We start from the raw sequence: 16,158 nt of genomic DNA, 5'->3' as shown, positions 1-16,158 counted from the left end.
CATCCAATCCATTGAAAGCCTAATAGAATAAAAGGATGACATCCCTGAGCAAGAAGGAATTTTCTAGCAGACTGCCTCTGGACTTTGTGTACAACATCTGCTCTTCCTGGTTTTCCAGCAGACTGCCTTTAGACTCAAATGCAAGTCTTTCTTGAGTCTCCAGCCTACCAGCTTCTCCCATCAGATATTGAATTCACCAAGCCTCCATAACTATGTCAGCAATTCCTTAAAATAAGTCTCTCCCTATATACACATATTATATTGCTTCTATTTCTCTGGAGAACTCTAATATATATACTATATGATTCTATTTATATCATATTCTTGCAATGACAGAATTATAGACATGTAATAGATTGGTGATTGCCAAGATTTAAGAATGAGTAAGGGTAAGAGGGATTCAGTGGGGCTATAAATGGGCAACATGAGGTATCCTCGTGGTGATAGGAATGTTCTGTAACTTGACTATTGAGGTTAATATCCTCATTGTGATATAGTACTATAGTCTTGTAAGATGTTACCATTGGAGAAAATTGCGTAAAGGATACATGGGCTGTGTTATTTCTTAGAACTGCATGTGAATCTACAATTATCACAAAAACTCTGATTTTGTTTTTTTTTTTTTTTTTTGAGACAGGGTCTCACTCTATTCTCTAGGCTGGAGTGCAGTGGCACAATCATAGCTTACTGTAACCTCAAAATCCTGGGCCTAAGTGATCCTCTCACCTCAGCCTCCCAAGTAGCTGGGACTACAGGCGTGCACCATCATGCCCGGATAATTTTTTTAATTTTTTTAAAGAGACAGGGTCTCACTACGTTTCCTTAGGCTGGTCTTGAACTCTTGGCCTCAAGCAATCCTCTCACCTTGGCCTCTCAAACTGCCAGGATTATAGGCACTGGGATTATAGGCATGAGCCACTATGCCTGGCAAAAAGTTTAAGTTTTTAAAGTAAAACAAAATATATCTGTTTTCATTATTTTATAGTGGCCTTCTCTGAAGTCTGGAAGATAAACTTGGATTGCTACTCAGATGATTAAAGAATTCTGCACCCATACCATTAAATAGCATCATCGCAGTCATCCCAGTTTAACAAGTAAGAAAACTATCTATCGGCTGGGAGCGGTGGCTCACGCCTGTAATCCAAGCACTTTGGGAGGCCAAGGCAGGTGGATTGCCTGAGCTCAGGAGTTCAAGACCAGCCTGGGCAACACAGTGAAACCCCGTCTCTACTAAAATACAAAAAAATTAGCTGGGCATGGCAACATACACCTATAATCCCAGCTACTCGGGAGGCTGAGGCAGGAGAATTGCTAGAACCTGGGAGGCAGAGTCTTTTTTATGAGAACATAAAAAACTCTGTGTGTGAGCCCAGATTGCACCACTGCACTCCAGCCTGGGTGACAAAGCGAGACTCCATCTCTTAAAAAAAAAAAAAGAAAGAAAGAAAAAAAAAAAACTACCTATCAACCCGAGTTCTCTCTTTCCATCCTCTCCCAAAAGCAATTATCAGCAAGTCCTATCTGCTTTACACACCAAAATATATCTTGAATGTACACTTCTCTTTCTCTGGTATCACTATTAGCCTTGGTGGTCAATAGCAAGCATGAATTGTTGCAATTGTACCTCTCCTCTTCCACAAATGCTCTCATCCAATCCACCCCTCACTCAATGGCGTGAGTAATCTTAAGACATATATTGGATCATATCACTCCCATTCTTGGTTCTCTCTGGTGACTTCCCATTGCCCTTCACCTGAATCCCAACTTATTCCTATAGCCTACAAAGCCTTGAGGTCTCAACCAAAAAGGCACCCCTACACAGAACACTTTTCTGAGCACCTTTTCTAAAATGGGTGCCCCCTGTTCTCTTCCCCAGCACTTTTAGTTTCTTTCATACAATGTAAGCCCCACAAGATCAGAGACTCTACTCTGTTTTGTTCACTGTTATAACCGGTGCTTAGCAAAATGTTCAGCAAATACTACATTTACTGAATGTTAAATCAATAAATGTCCAAATCCCAGCCTGAGATACCCCTTCCTCCAACACAAGAAAGAATGTGACAACCCTTTTGGACTTAATTTATTAAATAAATACTTGTTGAGTGCCTGCTATGTACCAGGCAGCATTTTAGGCACTGGGGATAACAACAAGGTCTCCACATTCGTGGAATTTAGCTTTGGCAGGAAAGTGGCAAACAATAATAGACAAGCAAATAATAAAATTTCAAGCATAAGCATTAAGAAGAAAATAAAGCAGAGTAACTGGCCCAGGGATGAGTTGGAGAAAGTAGGTGGTATCTATCTTAAGAAGCCTGGTTAGGGAATCCTCACTAAGCCGTCATCTGAATGAAGAGAAGGAGCCAGCTACATACAAATCTAGGGAGAAGGGCTATAGGCAGAAGCTCATTGAGGACAAAGGTGCTGAGCATGGAACATATTAGACAAGTCTGAGGCCAGTGTGGCTGGGCCCACGGAAGGGGAGAAGGTCTCAGAGCCACCCAGGGTCTATGTCAAGTCAACCTCTTGGGCTGTGGTGAGAAACGTGGGTTTCTTGCTAAGGGTGATTGGGAAGCTTTTGGAGACTTTTAAGCAGGAGTGTATTATGATCTAACTTTAAAAATATATCTTAACTACTGTGTCAAGAAGGTACTGCAGGGTAAGATGGGAGCAGGGAAGTCAGGTAGGAGGCTGTGAAGACATATGTGGAAGAGATGCAGACCACAGAGATATCTAGGGAGAGGGTGTGGAGAGGCGAGAAGAGGATGTAAAGAGTTTGCCCTCTTTTTTTGGCAAGCTACAATGGGGAAAAATTTGGCTCAAAAATCTTAAAATACACTGACTGTCCTTCAGGTACTGGGACCTTCCGATATTCTCTTGTACTCCTGGCTTGGCCAAGTTTGACCTCATTTAATTTGTTCCCAGGAGATGCCTTTGCACTTAACCACATCTGACCCAACTGGAGAGGAATGCAGCATGCTGAAATAGCTGGTTTATCTCTCCATTCTCCCCTCCTCATTTATGGAAGAAGAAAAAAAAAAACTATTCTTATTTTACTGAAGGAAAGGATGACAATGAAAAAAGGGGAGAGGGAGGGCGGACTCTTTTCAGTCCTGTCACCACCTAGAACTTCTGGCATCCACTAAGATTACATTAATCAGCGAAGTAATCCGAATGTGACCTAGAGGGCTTAAAAGTATGAAGCCTAAAGAACAACCACACAGAGCTGGTTTCGCCCTGCCCAGTGGAAATATCCGGATGATTGCAGGCACTGGTGCACGTTATTGAATGGCGCCCACTCCAATGGCAAAGTGCGAAAAGACTGACTTCACCACAGCCAGGAGTGCAACGACCTGCAGCTCCTCAGTGGGCGCCAAGACAAGCTCTCCTGAAAGTCTGAGATCGCTTATCAGTTCTCCGCGGGCAAAAGCAATCAGAGCATCAATGTAAATGAATCGCACCCCTTCCCCGCACGGAGATAAAGTTTTAGCATATCCCAGATGGTGCAGAGATTACTCATTCATTTCTGAGAAAGAGCAGAACCACAGAGGCCTTGGCTGAACCAGAGGAAACTGATCAGGGTGCCCCGAAGGCCCGCTATTGAATGGCGGGTCGCGCTCCCAATGGGAGAAGAGAATGGTTTCCTGCCGCCGTGCTCCGCACCGGCCGGCCGGGGCTGAGCACAAGAAGTTAAAGGCTCACTGGCCGCCCGCGCACTCAAGGCAAATTCCGTTTCTGAAAAGGCAGGTTCAAAAGACAAAGGTTAGTAAACCACACCGGTATCATTTACGACGCGGCACAGAGACGCTTTCCTGCAGAATGTCATGTCACTGGCAAATGCCATGGAACCGCTCCTGACTGTGGACCGCTCTGGCAATGGGGCGTGCTCATCACCAGCCAAAACTGATGCGGAAAGTCAGCGTGGCTATCTGGGCGCTTTAAAGTCTGACTTCAAAGCTGCTCCCCAAAGCTTGGCACTATGACACAGAGCACCTCATGTTATGACTAAACGAGTTAATCCATGTCAAGTGCTGAGAGCAGCACCTGGCACCCGGCAAGACCTCAGTAAAGATTAACCATCATTACTATTAATATTTGCTCACGCTTTTCCACTATGAAATTATTGTATTGTGTCTGCATTACATATGTCTCATCTTATATGTTATAAACACCTAGAAAGAGGAGGCTGTGACTTATTTATCTCAATCATCTCAGAGCATGGAACTGTGCTGGACTCAGTAAAAGTTTGTAGTTCGATTGAATTACCTTCTCAAACCAAACATTTCAGGTGTGTCACCTTGCAGAGGTGACAGAAATGAAAACAGCGTGGCAAAATAAAAAGGTGAAATCTGAATCTCCTCCAATTCCTCATTTTCTCACCCTGTTTCTTCATAACACCCCTCATTCTGTTGCTGCTTGTTACATTTTTGTTCCGCTGGGAACTGGTTCCATTTGAGCCTCAGTGCAATCTGTGGCCCCAGTTGCCACACACACTTAAAGCTCAATAAATTTGATATCTCCTGAACCCCTACAGGGTTTGAATATCATAAGGGATACTTAGGCCCAAGATCAAGCCATATGAGCAGATTTATTTGAGAACTCTACGTTAAAGCCTCCAGCAAGTGCTTATTGACATATATGAAGCAATAATAATAACAGTAATAACAACCGCTATTGGCTAAGTATTTATTATATGTTGAGATATGCCAAACACTTTCACATATTATATCATTTAATCTACTCAACAAAACAAAATGTGTGTTATTTCTATTTTATCAGGCAAAAATAAAAAACTAATCAGAGAAAAGTCACAGTGAGCCACTTGCTTAAGGTTATACTCCCCAGTAAAATGTTGAGATTCAAACCCAAGTCCCTAACAATCCAAAGCTCATCCAGGTAACCATTCAAGTCAACAATGGTCTCCGGCCACACAGCCCAGCTCTCAACAGAAACACCACAGCACTAATTCTCTGTGGAGCAGAGTGCAGTGTGCCTCCCATGTTCCACAGCACAGCACGGCAGCTCAGCATATCTCATCTTCTACAAAAGACTCCAAAGATTTCTCTTTTCACCGGCTCCCAATTACTGCCACATAACACATGCCTTGAAATGTGATTGCCTCTGGTTTGTAACTTATGCCTAAGGGACCTGCTCCCATTTTCTTTCCTAGTGGAACAAAGGCATTGAAGCCACAGGTTGCTGAGGCAAAGCACTTATTGATTAGATTCCCATCAATATTCAGCTGCCGCTGAGAAGATTAGACTTGGACTCTCAGGTCTGGGTAGCCCAACTCCTCCCTCTCCTTGCTCCTCCTCCTGCAATGCATAACTAGGCCTAGGCAGAGCTGCGAATAAACAGGCAGGAGCTAGTCAGGTGCATGTGCCACACTCACACAAGACCTGGAATTGACAGGACTCCCAACTAGTACAATGACAGAAGATAAGGTAAAGCAGCATTATATTCATTTCAAGTCTGGTTTTCAGGAGATAGTTAGGGGAATACAGTCAAGTCATACAGAGGATTTGGGGGAGGTTGGGTGTAGCTACCACAGATCAAAATTAATTCTCTTTACTTTGCCAATTGAAGAACTGTTTCTTATTCAGTAATTGGGGTTTTAAGGATTTTTTCTCTGTTAACTGATTAGTCTGCATAAGTTTTTTCAAGTAATTGTGCATAACCACATTACTAAAGAAATATGTCCCCTCCTAACCAAAAAAAAAAAAAAAAAGGGGGGGGCAGATTGACCTAAATTTATTCATGAAAACTCATCGGGAATCTTCAAAAACGTCAATGCAGGAGAGACAAAAGAGGTAGAAGGGTTGTTCTCTAGATTAAAAGGGATTAAGACAAACTGACAACCAAATGCAACAAATGATTTAGATTGTGGAAGGAAGAAAAAAATAGCAATAAGGGAACTATGGAGACGTTGGGAAATTTTAAATATGGGCTGCATCTTAAATAATATTACTGTATCAATTTCACACTCTTGGATATAATAATGGTATCTAATTATGTAGGAGGATGTCTTTGTTCTTTGTACATGCTAAAGTATTTAGGGGTGAAATGACACAAATATCTACAGCTTATTTGTAAATGGTTCAGCCAAAACAACACACACACACAAACACTACAGAGTGAGAGTTCAACAAATTGGTGAATGTTAACCAGTGGTGAATAAAGGCGAAGGTTATGGAATGATCACTTCACTACTGTTTCAACTTCTCTCTAGATATGATACTTTAAAAAAAAACTTAAAAATATAAAGGATATAGTGTCCTTGCTCCCTTATACGTGGTTCCTAAACTCACCCACCCCTGTACACACAATCATATAAGTTGATCAATCTGTGCCCTGTAGGGTCTCACCTTTAAGTTCTCATCTGGTGCAACTTACTCTGCTGAACATTCCTTCATGTCATTAGATGGCATGGTTAGCTGCACTGGCTTTGGAGTCAGCCAGACTTGGATCTGGGTTCTAGCAATGCCACTAAACTGCTGTGAGGCCTGGGTTAAGTTATTTAACTGAGCTTTGGGTTTTCTCTATTGTGAGAAAACAAGAACATATTAGGATACAATATACCCTTTTTATAGGCAAAGAAACTTGAGCTCAGTGATATAATATGGGATATTCAGGGATTATACTAGTACTTTAGATTTAGGGAGTAATTAAGTGAGATTATATTAGAGAGGCTTAGACAACAATTTTAATGTTAATAGTTATATAATTATTAATAGTGTTAAATACATATTATATAGTATTTATATTATAAATTATAAAATATAAATAGTATTTATATTATAAATTATAAAATATAAATAGTATTTATATTATAAATTATAAAATATAAATATCATAAATATATAAACACTTTAAATACATATTATATAAACACCATTTATATGTTTTATATTTAAAGTTAAATATAAAATGCTATTTATATAGCGTTTATATAGTATGTATTTAAAGAATAATTAGCACATCATGATTTCATGAGTATTATAGCCCAGGATAAAGCTAAAGTAGTTAGAACTTTAAGGTCAATATAAAGACAAACATTAAGTTAACAGCTACATAGATGGTATGTAGATTTGGCAAAATTCATGAAGGTAGTAATCAAATAACTAAAGTTTGAAAGCTACTGCAAAAAGGAAGGTAATGTGCTTAACATAGTGTCTGGCACGTCGCAGATGTTCAAGCTTCATTCAAAACTATCATTAATTTTCTTAGGGGCTTTTGAAATTACGTTGTAGATCTTTTCTTGATAACCAAGGAACTGCCTAACAATGGAACCCAGAAAGAATGAGAACTGAGGTAGTGCAATGTTTTTCAGCTTTGTGAATCTATCCAGACTTTGAAAGAAGTAGGATAAGCAAGGAACTGGGGTCAAGAGACCTGAGTTGTCACACTGAATATGTCCAAAGTGCTCACAGAAATCAGACAAATGACATAAACAACTTGGCCTGTGAGACCTCAGTTTCTACAACTGAAGAATGGAGGAATTAGACAAGAATCCATTGTTCTCTAAGGTCTCTTTCAACTTAAAAATTCTGTGACTTGATAAGCCCCTGGCTTTTTCCAAAGTTGCATGCAAGATCACCTTTGGTTTAGGTTTTGGAGACATGTAGTTTAAAGAAAAGGGTATAAGCTTCTCCTCCCTACCTAGTCAATCAGTAATTGCTGGAAAAATCTGCTCTTCAGGTTAGCAGTGGCGTTTAAGACCATCAGCTCTCGGTTCCCACACTAGAGTATCTGTCACCAGCTGTGTAGTGTTAGGTATGCTCCTTAATCCTCTCTGATCCCTGGCTTCCTCACCTCTAAAATAGGAATAATTTCATGTACTTTGTGGTATTGCAAAGAGTATTGGTAAAGTATGAAAAGTTGACACATGGCTGTTTGACAAAAGAAATGAATGAGATGATAAAGACATGATTAAAGATGCATTTGTTCTGTAGCCCTTTTACTGTTTATAGGAAGACCACATTATTTATCTTAGTTTTTACAGTAATCCTATGCATTAACTAGTTTTATAGCCATTTTATAGGCAAAGAAACTTAGGCTCAGTGACGTTAGGAGCCTAGCTGGGACTCTTTTGGAGCTTTTCTGACTCCCACATCTATTTGTTTTTTTCTAATAGACCCTATATGACTTATGAGCCACAATATAAACACTACATTGTTTTATGTTGAAGTTCAGCCATTTGCTTATTCTACCCTTCCACATTTATCCAGCAGCATATTTTAAATTGGATATGGAATCTAGTTTCTCTAACTTAAAGTTATTAAGCTCCTAATGAAGGTAGCATTTTTTAAAGTGCAAGCTCAACACCTTATAGCCTATGAAGAAGTTAGGAGAAAAGGCTTGAAGATCTTCTGCACTTACTAGGTTATGTGGCCTTTGGACAAGCTGTTTACTCTTTCCATGTGAGCTCCCCCATATATGAAATGATAATAATAATTCCTACCTACCGGGTTGTTGAGAAAACAGGCAAACCATCTAGAACCTCAGAACTTGGACAGGTTAAGATCCTCTCTAATTTCTTGCTATTTTCAGTAGCACTTATGTACTTCTTCTTGTGTCAACTTCTTGGACATTAGAGTGGATAAATGAAGGTTGACGGGGCTTATTAAGACTTGGTCGTGTTCGGAAATTTCCCCTTAGAAACAAAACCTCCTTTGACCAAGTCTAGAGCCAAGCCACATACAAGGCTGACTATAAACATTACTTCTTTTCATTTCACAACATTGGAGAAAGAAAAGACGAAGGAGTGGGAGCCATTTTAACATGGAGTTCAGGAGGGGAATTAAACCTGAAAATAAAAGATAAAGAAAAAGACAGCAAAAGGAAATGCCATTAAACAGTTTCAGAGATTTTGATATTTGGGATAATCACTTTTGTTGGAAATTCTCAGAAATTCAAATGACCTGCTTAAAATGGATGAGATTGCTCCTTATCTGACCAACCTGGTAAAATTCTATCTTGAGGAGTTAAAATAAGGAACTGCAGGCCCTGGGGTGGCAGGAACACAGCCAACCCTCAAAAAGAAACCAGGAAGGCCAGAGGATAAGGACTTTAATAACATGCTAAGATTTCTAAATGTTTAAAAACTCTCCTATCTCCTTCATAGTTGCTATTTTTGTTATTCTAATAAAATGAGAAACTGATCTTAGAGGCAGCTCCAGAATTTCTATACTATAGAACAATTTGATTGGAAAGAAATAGGATGGGAGATCCAGCATCTTTAAAAATTAGCTTTCATTTTTGTCAAAGTAATGTGGGACTTTGTGACTTAGGCTGTGTATGTAAAGTGACAGGGGTGAACGACAGGGGAGTACATGTGCTGCAGCTATCGCTATCACCCCAACTTCAATTTCTGTGTCGCCCCTGCTCACCATTAGCATGGCTACTGATTGGACTCTTAAAATAAGGAGAAATAAATTATATGTTTGTATGGTAGAGGGACAGGGAGAGAACCCCCAGAGAACAGAAATCCAGGGATGAAGCAGGAGGTGACAGTCACTAATAAACCAAGTGCCACAGAAGAAAAGAAAATGCAGGGATGAGACTGGGGAAGTATATTGTGGTCTTGGGCTTTGTGGTGGGAAGACCCTGAGGTTCCTCTTCAGCTGAGCTACTGATGAGCAATTGAGTAGGCTTTGCCTTTTTGGACTTTTGTCCAGAGACCTCACCAAAAGTTTCTACTGGTAAGTGGGGGAAAAGGGATTTGTGTGGTAGGTGGTGGGAAAATGTGGTTGAGATTTCTGTGTGTTTGAAGCCAAACAGCTAAACACCCACAAGTGGTAAATTCTGTGGATATGTATGCTCTTAGCTTTTTTAATTTATAAAGATTATGGTCCTAGATTTTTCAGATGTGCTTGGCTTTTCAATGTCTGTATCTGACTAATGAGGGATGCAAAATAACCAAGAAGTTAAAAGCGTAAGATCTGGAACCAAGTCATTGTTCTTTAATTTACTAGCTGTGAGATGTTAAACTAATCTAGTTATCTATAAAATGGGGACATTAATGGTGCTGCCATGAAGAATGTGGTAGACAAAATAATCGTCCTCCAAAGAAGTCCACAGCTTCATTGCCAGAACCTGGGAATATCTTGCCTTATGTGGCAAAAGACTTTACAGATGAGATTAAGGTAATAGACCTAGAGATGAGATTTTCCTGGATTACCCTGATGGGTCAAATCTAATCCTATGAATTCTCAAAAGGGAAGAACTTTCCCAGCTACTTGTCAGTGCCAGAGAGATGTAACATGAGAAGGACCTGACCTGCCCATTACTGGCTATAAAGATGAAAGAAAGATACCAGTAGCCAAGGAAATTTGGTGGCATCTAGAGCTGGGAATGGCCCTTAATTTATAACCAGGGCAAAACGACAGACTTTAGACCTATAACCAAGAGGAACTGAATTCCATCATCAACCCAAATTTTCTCCAACAGCCTCCAGAAAGGAACACAGCCTACCAACAACCTGATTTTAGTCCAGTGATACTTATACCAGACTTCCCATCTATAGATGTTTTTTGTTGTTGTTGTAGAGATGGGGATCTCGCTATGCTGCCCAGGCTGGTCATGAACTCTTGGCCTCAATTAATCCTCCAGCCTCAGCCTCCCAAACGCTGGGATTATAGGCATGAGCTGCCATGCTTGGCTATACTTTAAGATAAATAAATTCGTGTTGTTTAAGCTGCTGCACTGGTGGTAATTTGTTACGGCAGCAATAGAAAACTAACTTAAGAAGTAAATGAGATAATCCACATAGTGAACAGGCATGCAGTAAGCATAAGTAGTATTAGGCTTTGAATCTGTTTGTGTTGCATCTCACATCAGATTGTCCTGGTTTCAGTGATGGAGAGTATGAGGGAAGTGGGTTAAAGCCCTCCCAGGGTACTCCTTATCCCATCACTTCTGACAATGGCTACCACCTGTAAAAAGGATGAAAATCCCTATCCTTGGAAATAGCTTGAGGGGAAAAAGGATTTGAGGAGAAACCACCAACTAAGTAAATAAAATCCCATCTTAGATTTGGCTATCTAAGCCACTGAGTTTTAGATGTCGAGTTACATTTTAGATTTTAAATTCAAAATCTTTCATACTCACATAGACCATATATCATATAGTGTGTGTATGCATTTTATGTATAATATATATAATTCACGTGTAATAAACATAAAATGTTAATATATCTTATATGTAAGATATAAATGATATATATAAGTGATAAATATCAGATGTAAATGATATATAAATATATAAAATAAATATATATATTTTGAGACAGGGTCTTGCTTTGTCACCCAGGCTGGAGTACAGTGGTGCAATCATAGCTCACTGCAGCAGCAACCTCCTGGGCTCAAGCAATCCTCCCACCTCAGCCTCCTGAGTAGCTGGGACTACAGGCATACACCACCATGCCCTGCTAATCTTTGTATTTTTTTTGTAGAGACAAGGTCTTGCTATGCTACCCAGGCTGGTCTCGAACTCTTAGGCTCAAGCCATCTGCCCACCTCAGTCCCTCAAAGTGGTGGGATTACAGGTGTGAGCCACTATGCCTGGCCAATTTATATCTAATAAACATATTATGCAATATTATATATCACATATATATTATTCTTTTGGGCAATATATATGTATCATATAACCATATCTTTTGGGTCAACTTTGAAGTCCTTTCTTTCAGAGAAAGAAGTGTTAGGAGGGAAAGTCTGTATAGATACCCCCTATATTAGTGAAAGGGGTGGAAGCTTTGTAAACCTACAGATTCCCTATCCCCACCCCAGAGATTCTAATCCAGTAGAAGATCTGGGGCTGTCTCCAAGAAGCTACATGTGTAACAGGCTCTCCAAGTAGGGTCTGGTTTTAGAACCACTGGACTAAATAATTTCAAGGGCTCCCAGGATGGTTCTGTGACAATACTTTGTGAAATTTCTGATCTCTAGCTTTTCAGGGTAATGAGGGGTCCTGGCTAATTTGCTATTCTTTATACTGGGGCTTTACACCAGGGTAGGGAGATTTACTATCACCCCACAATTTAGAGAAAAACTGCTCCTATAAGGGAAGCGGCCTGGGTCACATACCTACTAAGAGAGTGAGAACTGGAATCCATGTTGATGTGACTCATTCATTTACACAACAAAGTTCCTACTATATCCCAAGCTTTTTAAAAATTTATGTAAATGTACATGAAATGTCTTCCTTATGAAATGTCTAATCATATGAATACAAGAAAAAATTTTCTTCACTCTCATTCTCCAACCTCACATTCCTCCTCAAGGACCATCAACTCATTTGTTCTTCAAGAAAACATTCTATGAATTATATACATCATGCACAAATCAAATAACTGTTTGATTTTTTAAATCAAACTCATGTTTAAGCCTTTAAAAAACATTAGATTACATAACTTCCTTCGCCACTTAAAAATAAGTCAGTACACATGATCATATTATTCCTTTTAACTGCTGCATAGCATATTACATGTATCTGATGTATGTATTATGGTGTATCTGAATCTATTTGACTATTTCCCATTGAACGATATTTGGGTTCTTTCTACAATTTTGCTATCACATGCACAAAAAAATGCTAAACTAAGTATCCGAATGCATGATGTGATTTCTCTAAGATAGTTAGACATGTAAATATGAGTTCAAGGGGATGAATGTTCTGCCCCTTTTCTACACAGTTTCATTGCAACTACATGGAGTTGGGGAGTTGGGGAGAAAATAATGGCCCTTATCCTACAACTCTAGGCTGAACTAGATGCAAATCCTGAAAAGTACCCTTCCCTGGATGTTGATGCGGAACATGATAAAGGCTAGCTAATGCCTCTTATATGAGTATTTTTGTCACCATGGCAACATCCAACAGAGCTCCCCATCTCTTTATTACTGGTGTCTTATTTTACTGCTCCCAATGATATAATGGCTCTATCTTGGCGGCTCCCTTCCATCAGCAGCTATTCTAGTTCTCAATCCTGATTCTGAATATATATACATATATATATACACACACACACACACACACACACACACATATCAACAAATATATATATATAAAACAAAGTTTGGATTTTCTGCATGAGGACTATTTGGGTGGATTTTTTTAATCAAGTAATTTCAACCATTTTTCTCATATATTTTATGCATCCCTATTCTGGTATCCGGTGAATAGACAGGAGAGGTATGCTATTCTCATACACATATATGGAAAAGAATGTTTGTTTCCTCCCCTGGAAGAAGCTGTCCCAAACTTCTTTGAGTTTTAGCAGCATAGGGGAAATGATGAATGGCTCACATTCTTGTATGAACAACACCTGCCAGCCTGGAGCACAGGGCATACTGCAAATCGATATTGAGGGGAAAGAACCAGCCTGTGGAGCCTGTAAGAAGTTTAAGCTGCAGCCTGACAGAAAGACGGGAAACTAAAATTGCCTGGTGTTTCCCTGCCCTGTGTCTCGCCCCCTGCAGGTCACTGGGACCCTGGTTTTCACTGTCATCACCGCTGTGCTGGGTTCCTTCCAGTTTGGATATGACATTGGTGTGATCAATGCACCTCAACAGGCAAGTGAAATATGTAGAAGTTCTCTTTTTGGCAAGTTCTGTCAGTGATAGATATCATATGTTCCTCATACACAGAGATAAAGGGTGTCCACGTGGGAGACACAAGGCCATCCTGGCCTGTCAGGTACGATGTGCACTGTTCCAAAGCGGATAACTTGGCCTTGACTCCCTAATTAACAATCGCAGGGGGAAAAAAAAGGAGGCAATAAATAATTCTTAATCTCTGACTCTGCTGTTTGCTGAGCTCACAGAAAACTCCAGGCAGAATATCATGTGCTGAAGGATACTTTAAAAAAAAAAAGAAAAAAGAGCTTATTGCAACATTCATTCAGAGATCTCAGCCATACACGAATGAAAAGTGCCAGGGAATAAGGATATGTTTCACTCAGGGGACATTTTTTGAGCACCTGCTTATTTGCATCAGGTACTTTAACATATGATCTCCCCAACTGGATCTTCTCAACAACCTTATTATGCCCATTTCCAGTCTACATTAAAACCTTAAGAAGCCCTAAACTGAAAGAGATTATGGTCCTTCCCCCTCCATTCCTGTCTCCCATAGGTGACCCAAAGTAAAATAATGTAAAACTTTAAAATAATATTCAAGAAGCTCAACAAAGTTTGGATTTTCTCCACGATGACTCCTTGGGTGAATTTTTAATCAAGTTATTTCAACCATTTTTCTCATATATTTTGTGCATCCCTGTTCTGGTATTCAGTGAATACATGGGAGAGGTATGTTATTCTCAGCTCCCACAGCCCGTAAGTCGGGGAACCAGGACTTCATTCCCCTCTGCTCTAACTCAGACTGTGAGGTCATTGAGGGCAAGACTGATGAATTGTTCCTCTTCCTATCACTGGGGCCAAGCACAGTAGTTGGCATAAAGAAGGTACTCAATAAAGAGGGGTGAATTAATGAAAGAGAGAGAAGAGGAACCTGGGGAAGAGGTGGCATAAAGTGAAGGTACAAACATTTTTTCGGTGCCTTCTGTAAGTCCATTATATTTCCTCTGCTTCTTTTAGAACATTGAGCCCCAAGGAAAATGAAAGATACTGCAGGGTGTGGATATGTGAAATATGTGCTGACCATAATCCATCACCTGAAAAGGGCTGCTTCCTGCTGAAAGACATGCTCCGATTAGGTGCTACAATCATCAGGAGTGTGGCAGGCTGAGAGATCCAGGGCATAGTGCTGGGGGTCAAGAGACAAGGGTCATATCTTTTTTGTGTGGGTGATGACAACACATGCCAATTTAGCAGGTTTCCTGCAATTTAACATCATTTAACAATTTAACATTCAACATCACCATGACTTGATTAATAGAGCCCCTTCTCTTTTTGTGGAAGACCTTATCACATCATTAATTAAACCATCCCTGGCCGGGCGCAGTGGCTCACTCCTGTAATCCCAGCACTTTGGGAGGCTGAAGTTGGCAGATCACCTGAGGTCAGGAGTTCGAGACCAGCCTGACCAACATGGAGAAACCCTGTCTCTACTAAAAATACAAAATTAGCTGGGCGTGGTGGCACATGCCTGTAATCCCAGCTACTCGGGAGGCTGAGTCAAGAGAATCACTTGAACCCAGGAGGCAGAGGTTGCGATGAGCTGCAATCGCACATTGCACTTCAGCCTGGGCAACAAGAGCAAAACTCCATCTCAAAAAAAAAAAAAAAAAAAGAAAAAATTAAACCATCCCCTCCAGTCTTAGATGGAAGCTTAGGCTAAGGTTTCACCTCCTTCAATCCAAGTCCCAGAGCCAGAGCTGAAAACAGCGATCCCCATACTGGCGTCCAGGTTAGTGCTCTCTCTATATATAGGCCCTTCCTTTTGTATTTAAAGAGCTGCTGAAACACCATTACATAAGAATGATTTTTTTTAAGCCCTTTTTTTATCAGCTGAATGACATTTGGGATTATTTGAAAGGATTTTAAAATCACACTTTCGTATGGTTATGAAAATTACACATGCCTACTGAAGACAGTATTAGAAAAAAAATACCCATAATTATTTGCTGAGAACATTTTGGATATTTCCTTCAGCTTTTTTTTTTCTATGCATATTATTCATATAAGGCAGCCTTCTAGTGAGGCAAATGTTTTTGTTTTAGTTTTTTGAGACAAAGTCTCACTCTGTCATCCAGGCTGGAGATTTTCACTTCAACCTCTGCCTCCTGAGTTCAAGCAATTCTCCTGCCTCAGCCTCCCAAGTCGCTGAGATTACAGGCTCCAGCCACAATGCCTGGCTAATTTATTGTATTTTTAGTAGAGACAGGGTTTCGCCACGTTGGCCAGGCTGGTCTTGAACTCCTGACCTCAAGTGATCCGCCCACGTTGGCCTCCCAAAGTGCTAGATTACAGGCATGAGCTACGGCACCCAGTCTGAGGCAAATGTCTTGATCAGACTTCTTTTATAAGAGGATGCTCAATTCTTCCCCTCACTCAGCTGGCATTAGCAAACAGGCCTTTGCCCATAACTAGTAACCCAGAGCAGCTGCATTCCAGGTCCTTCTCAGAGAGTACCCTCCCAGCTCACTGATGCTAAATAGTGACCAAATCATCATTGAGAGGAATGACATGGGAGGAAGATGGC

General features: G+C 40.3%; 1 protein-coding gene and 1 long non-coding RNA gene across 5 annotated transcripts in view; one reads left to right on the top strand and one right to left on the bottom strand.

Moving 5' to 3' along the window:
- LOC129143652 (uncharacterized) overlaps positions 1–16,158 on the bottom strand; it is a 663,501-nt gene that overhangs the window by 85,165 nt on the left and 562,178 nt on the right. The gene's annotated exons all lie outside the window — the stretch shown is intronic.
- SLC2A2 (solute carrier family 2 member 2) overlaps positions 5,330–16,158 on the top strand; it is a 30,387-nt gene continuing 19,558 nt past the window's right edge. For both annotated transcript variants that reach the window (XM_016940187.2, XM_516875.7), the window contains exons 1-2: positions 5,330–5,441; positions 13,476–13,568. In XM_016940187.2, the coding sequence (XP_016795676.1) occupies positions 13,555–13,568 (14 nt within the window). In that variant the 5' untranslated portion in view covers positions 5,330–5,441; positions 13,476–13,554. The remainder of the gene's footprint in view (positions 5,442–13,475; positions 13,569–16,158) is intronic.

Source organism: Pan troglodytes, chromosome 2 (genome assembly GCF_028858775.2).
Source record: "Pan troglodytes isolate AG18354 chromosome 2, NHGRI_mPanTro3-v2.0_pri, whole genome shotgun sequence".
NCBI lineage: Eukaryota > Metazoa > Chordata > Mammalia > Primates > Hominidae > Pan > Pan troglodytes.
Note: the sequence above shows the minus strand (reverse complement) of the source record. Positions and strands in the feature narration are given on the sequence as shown.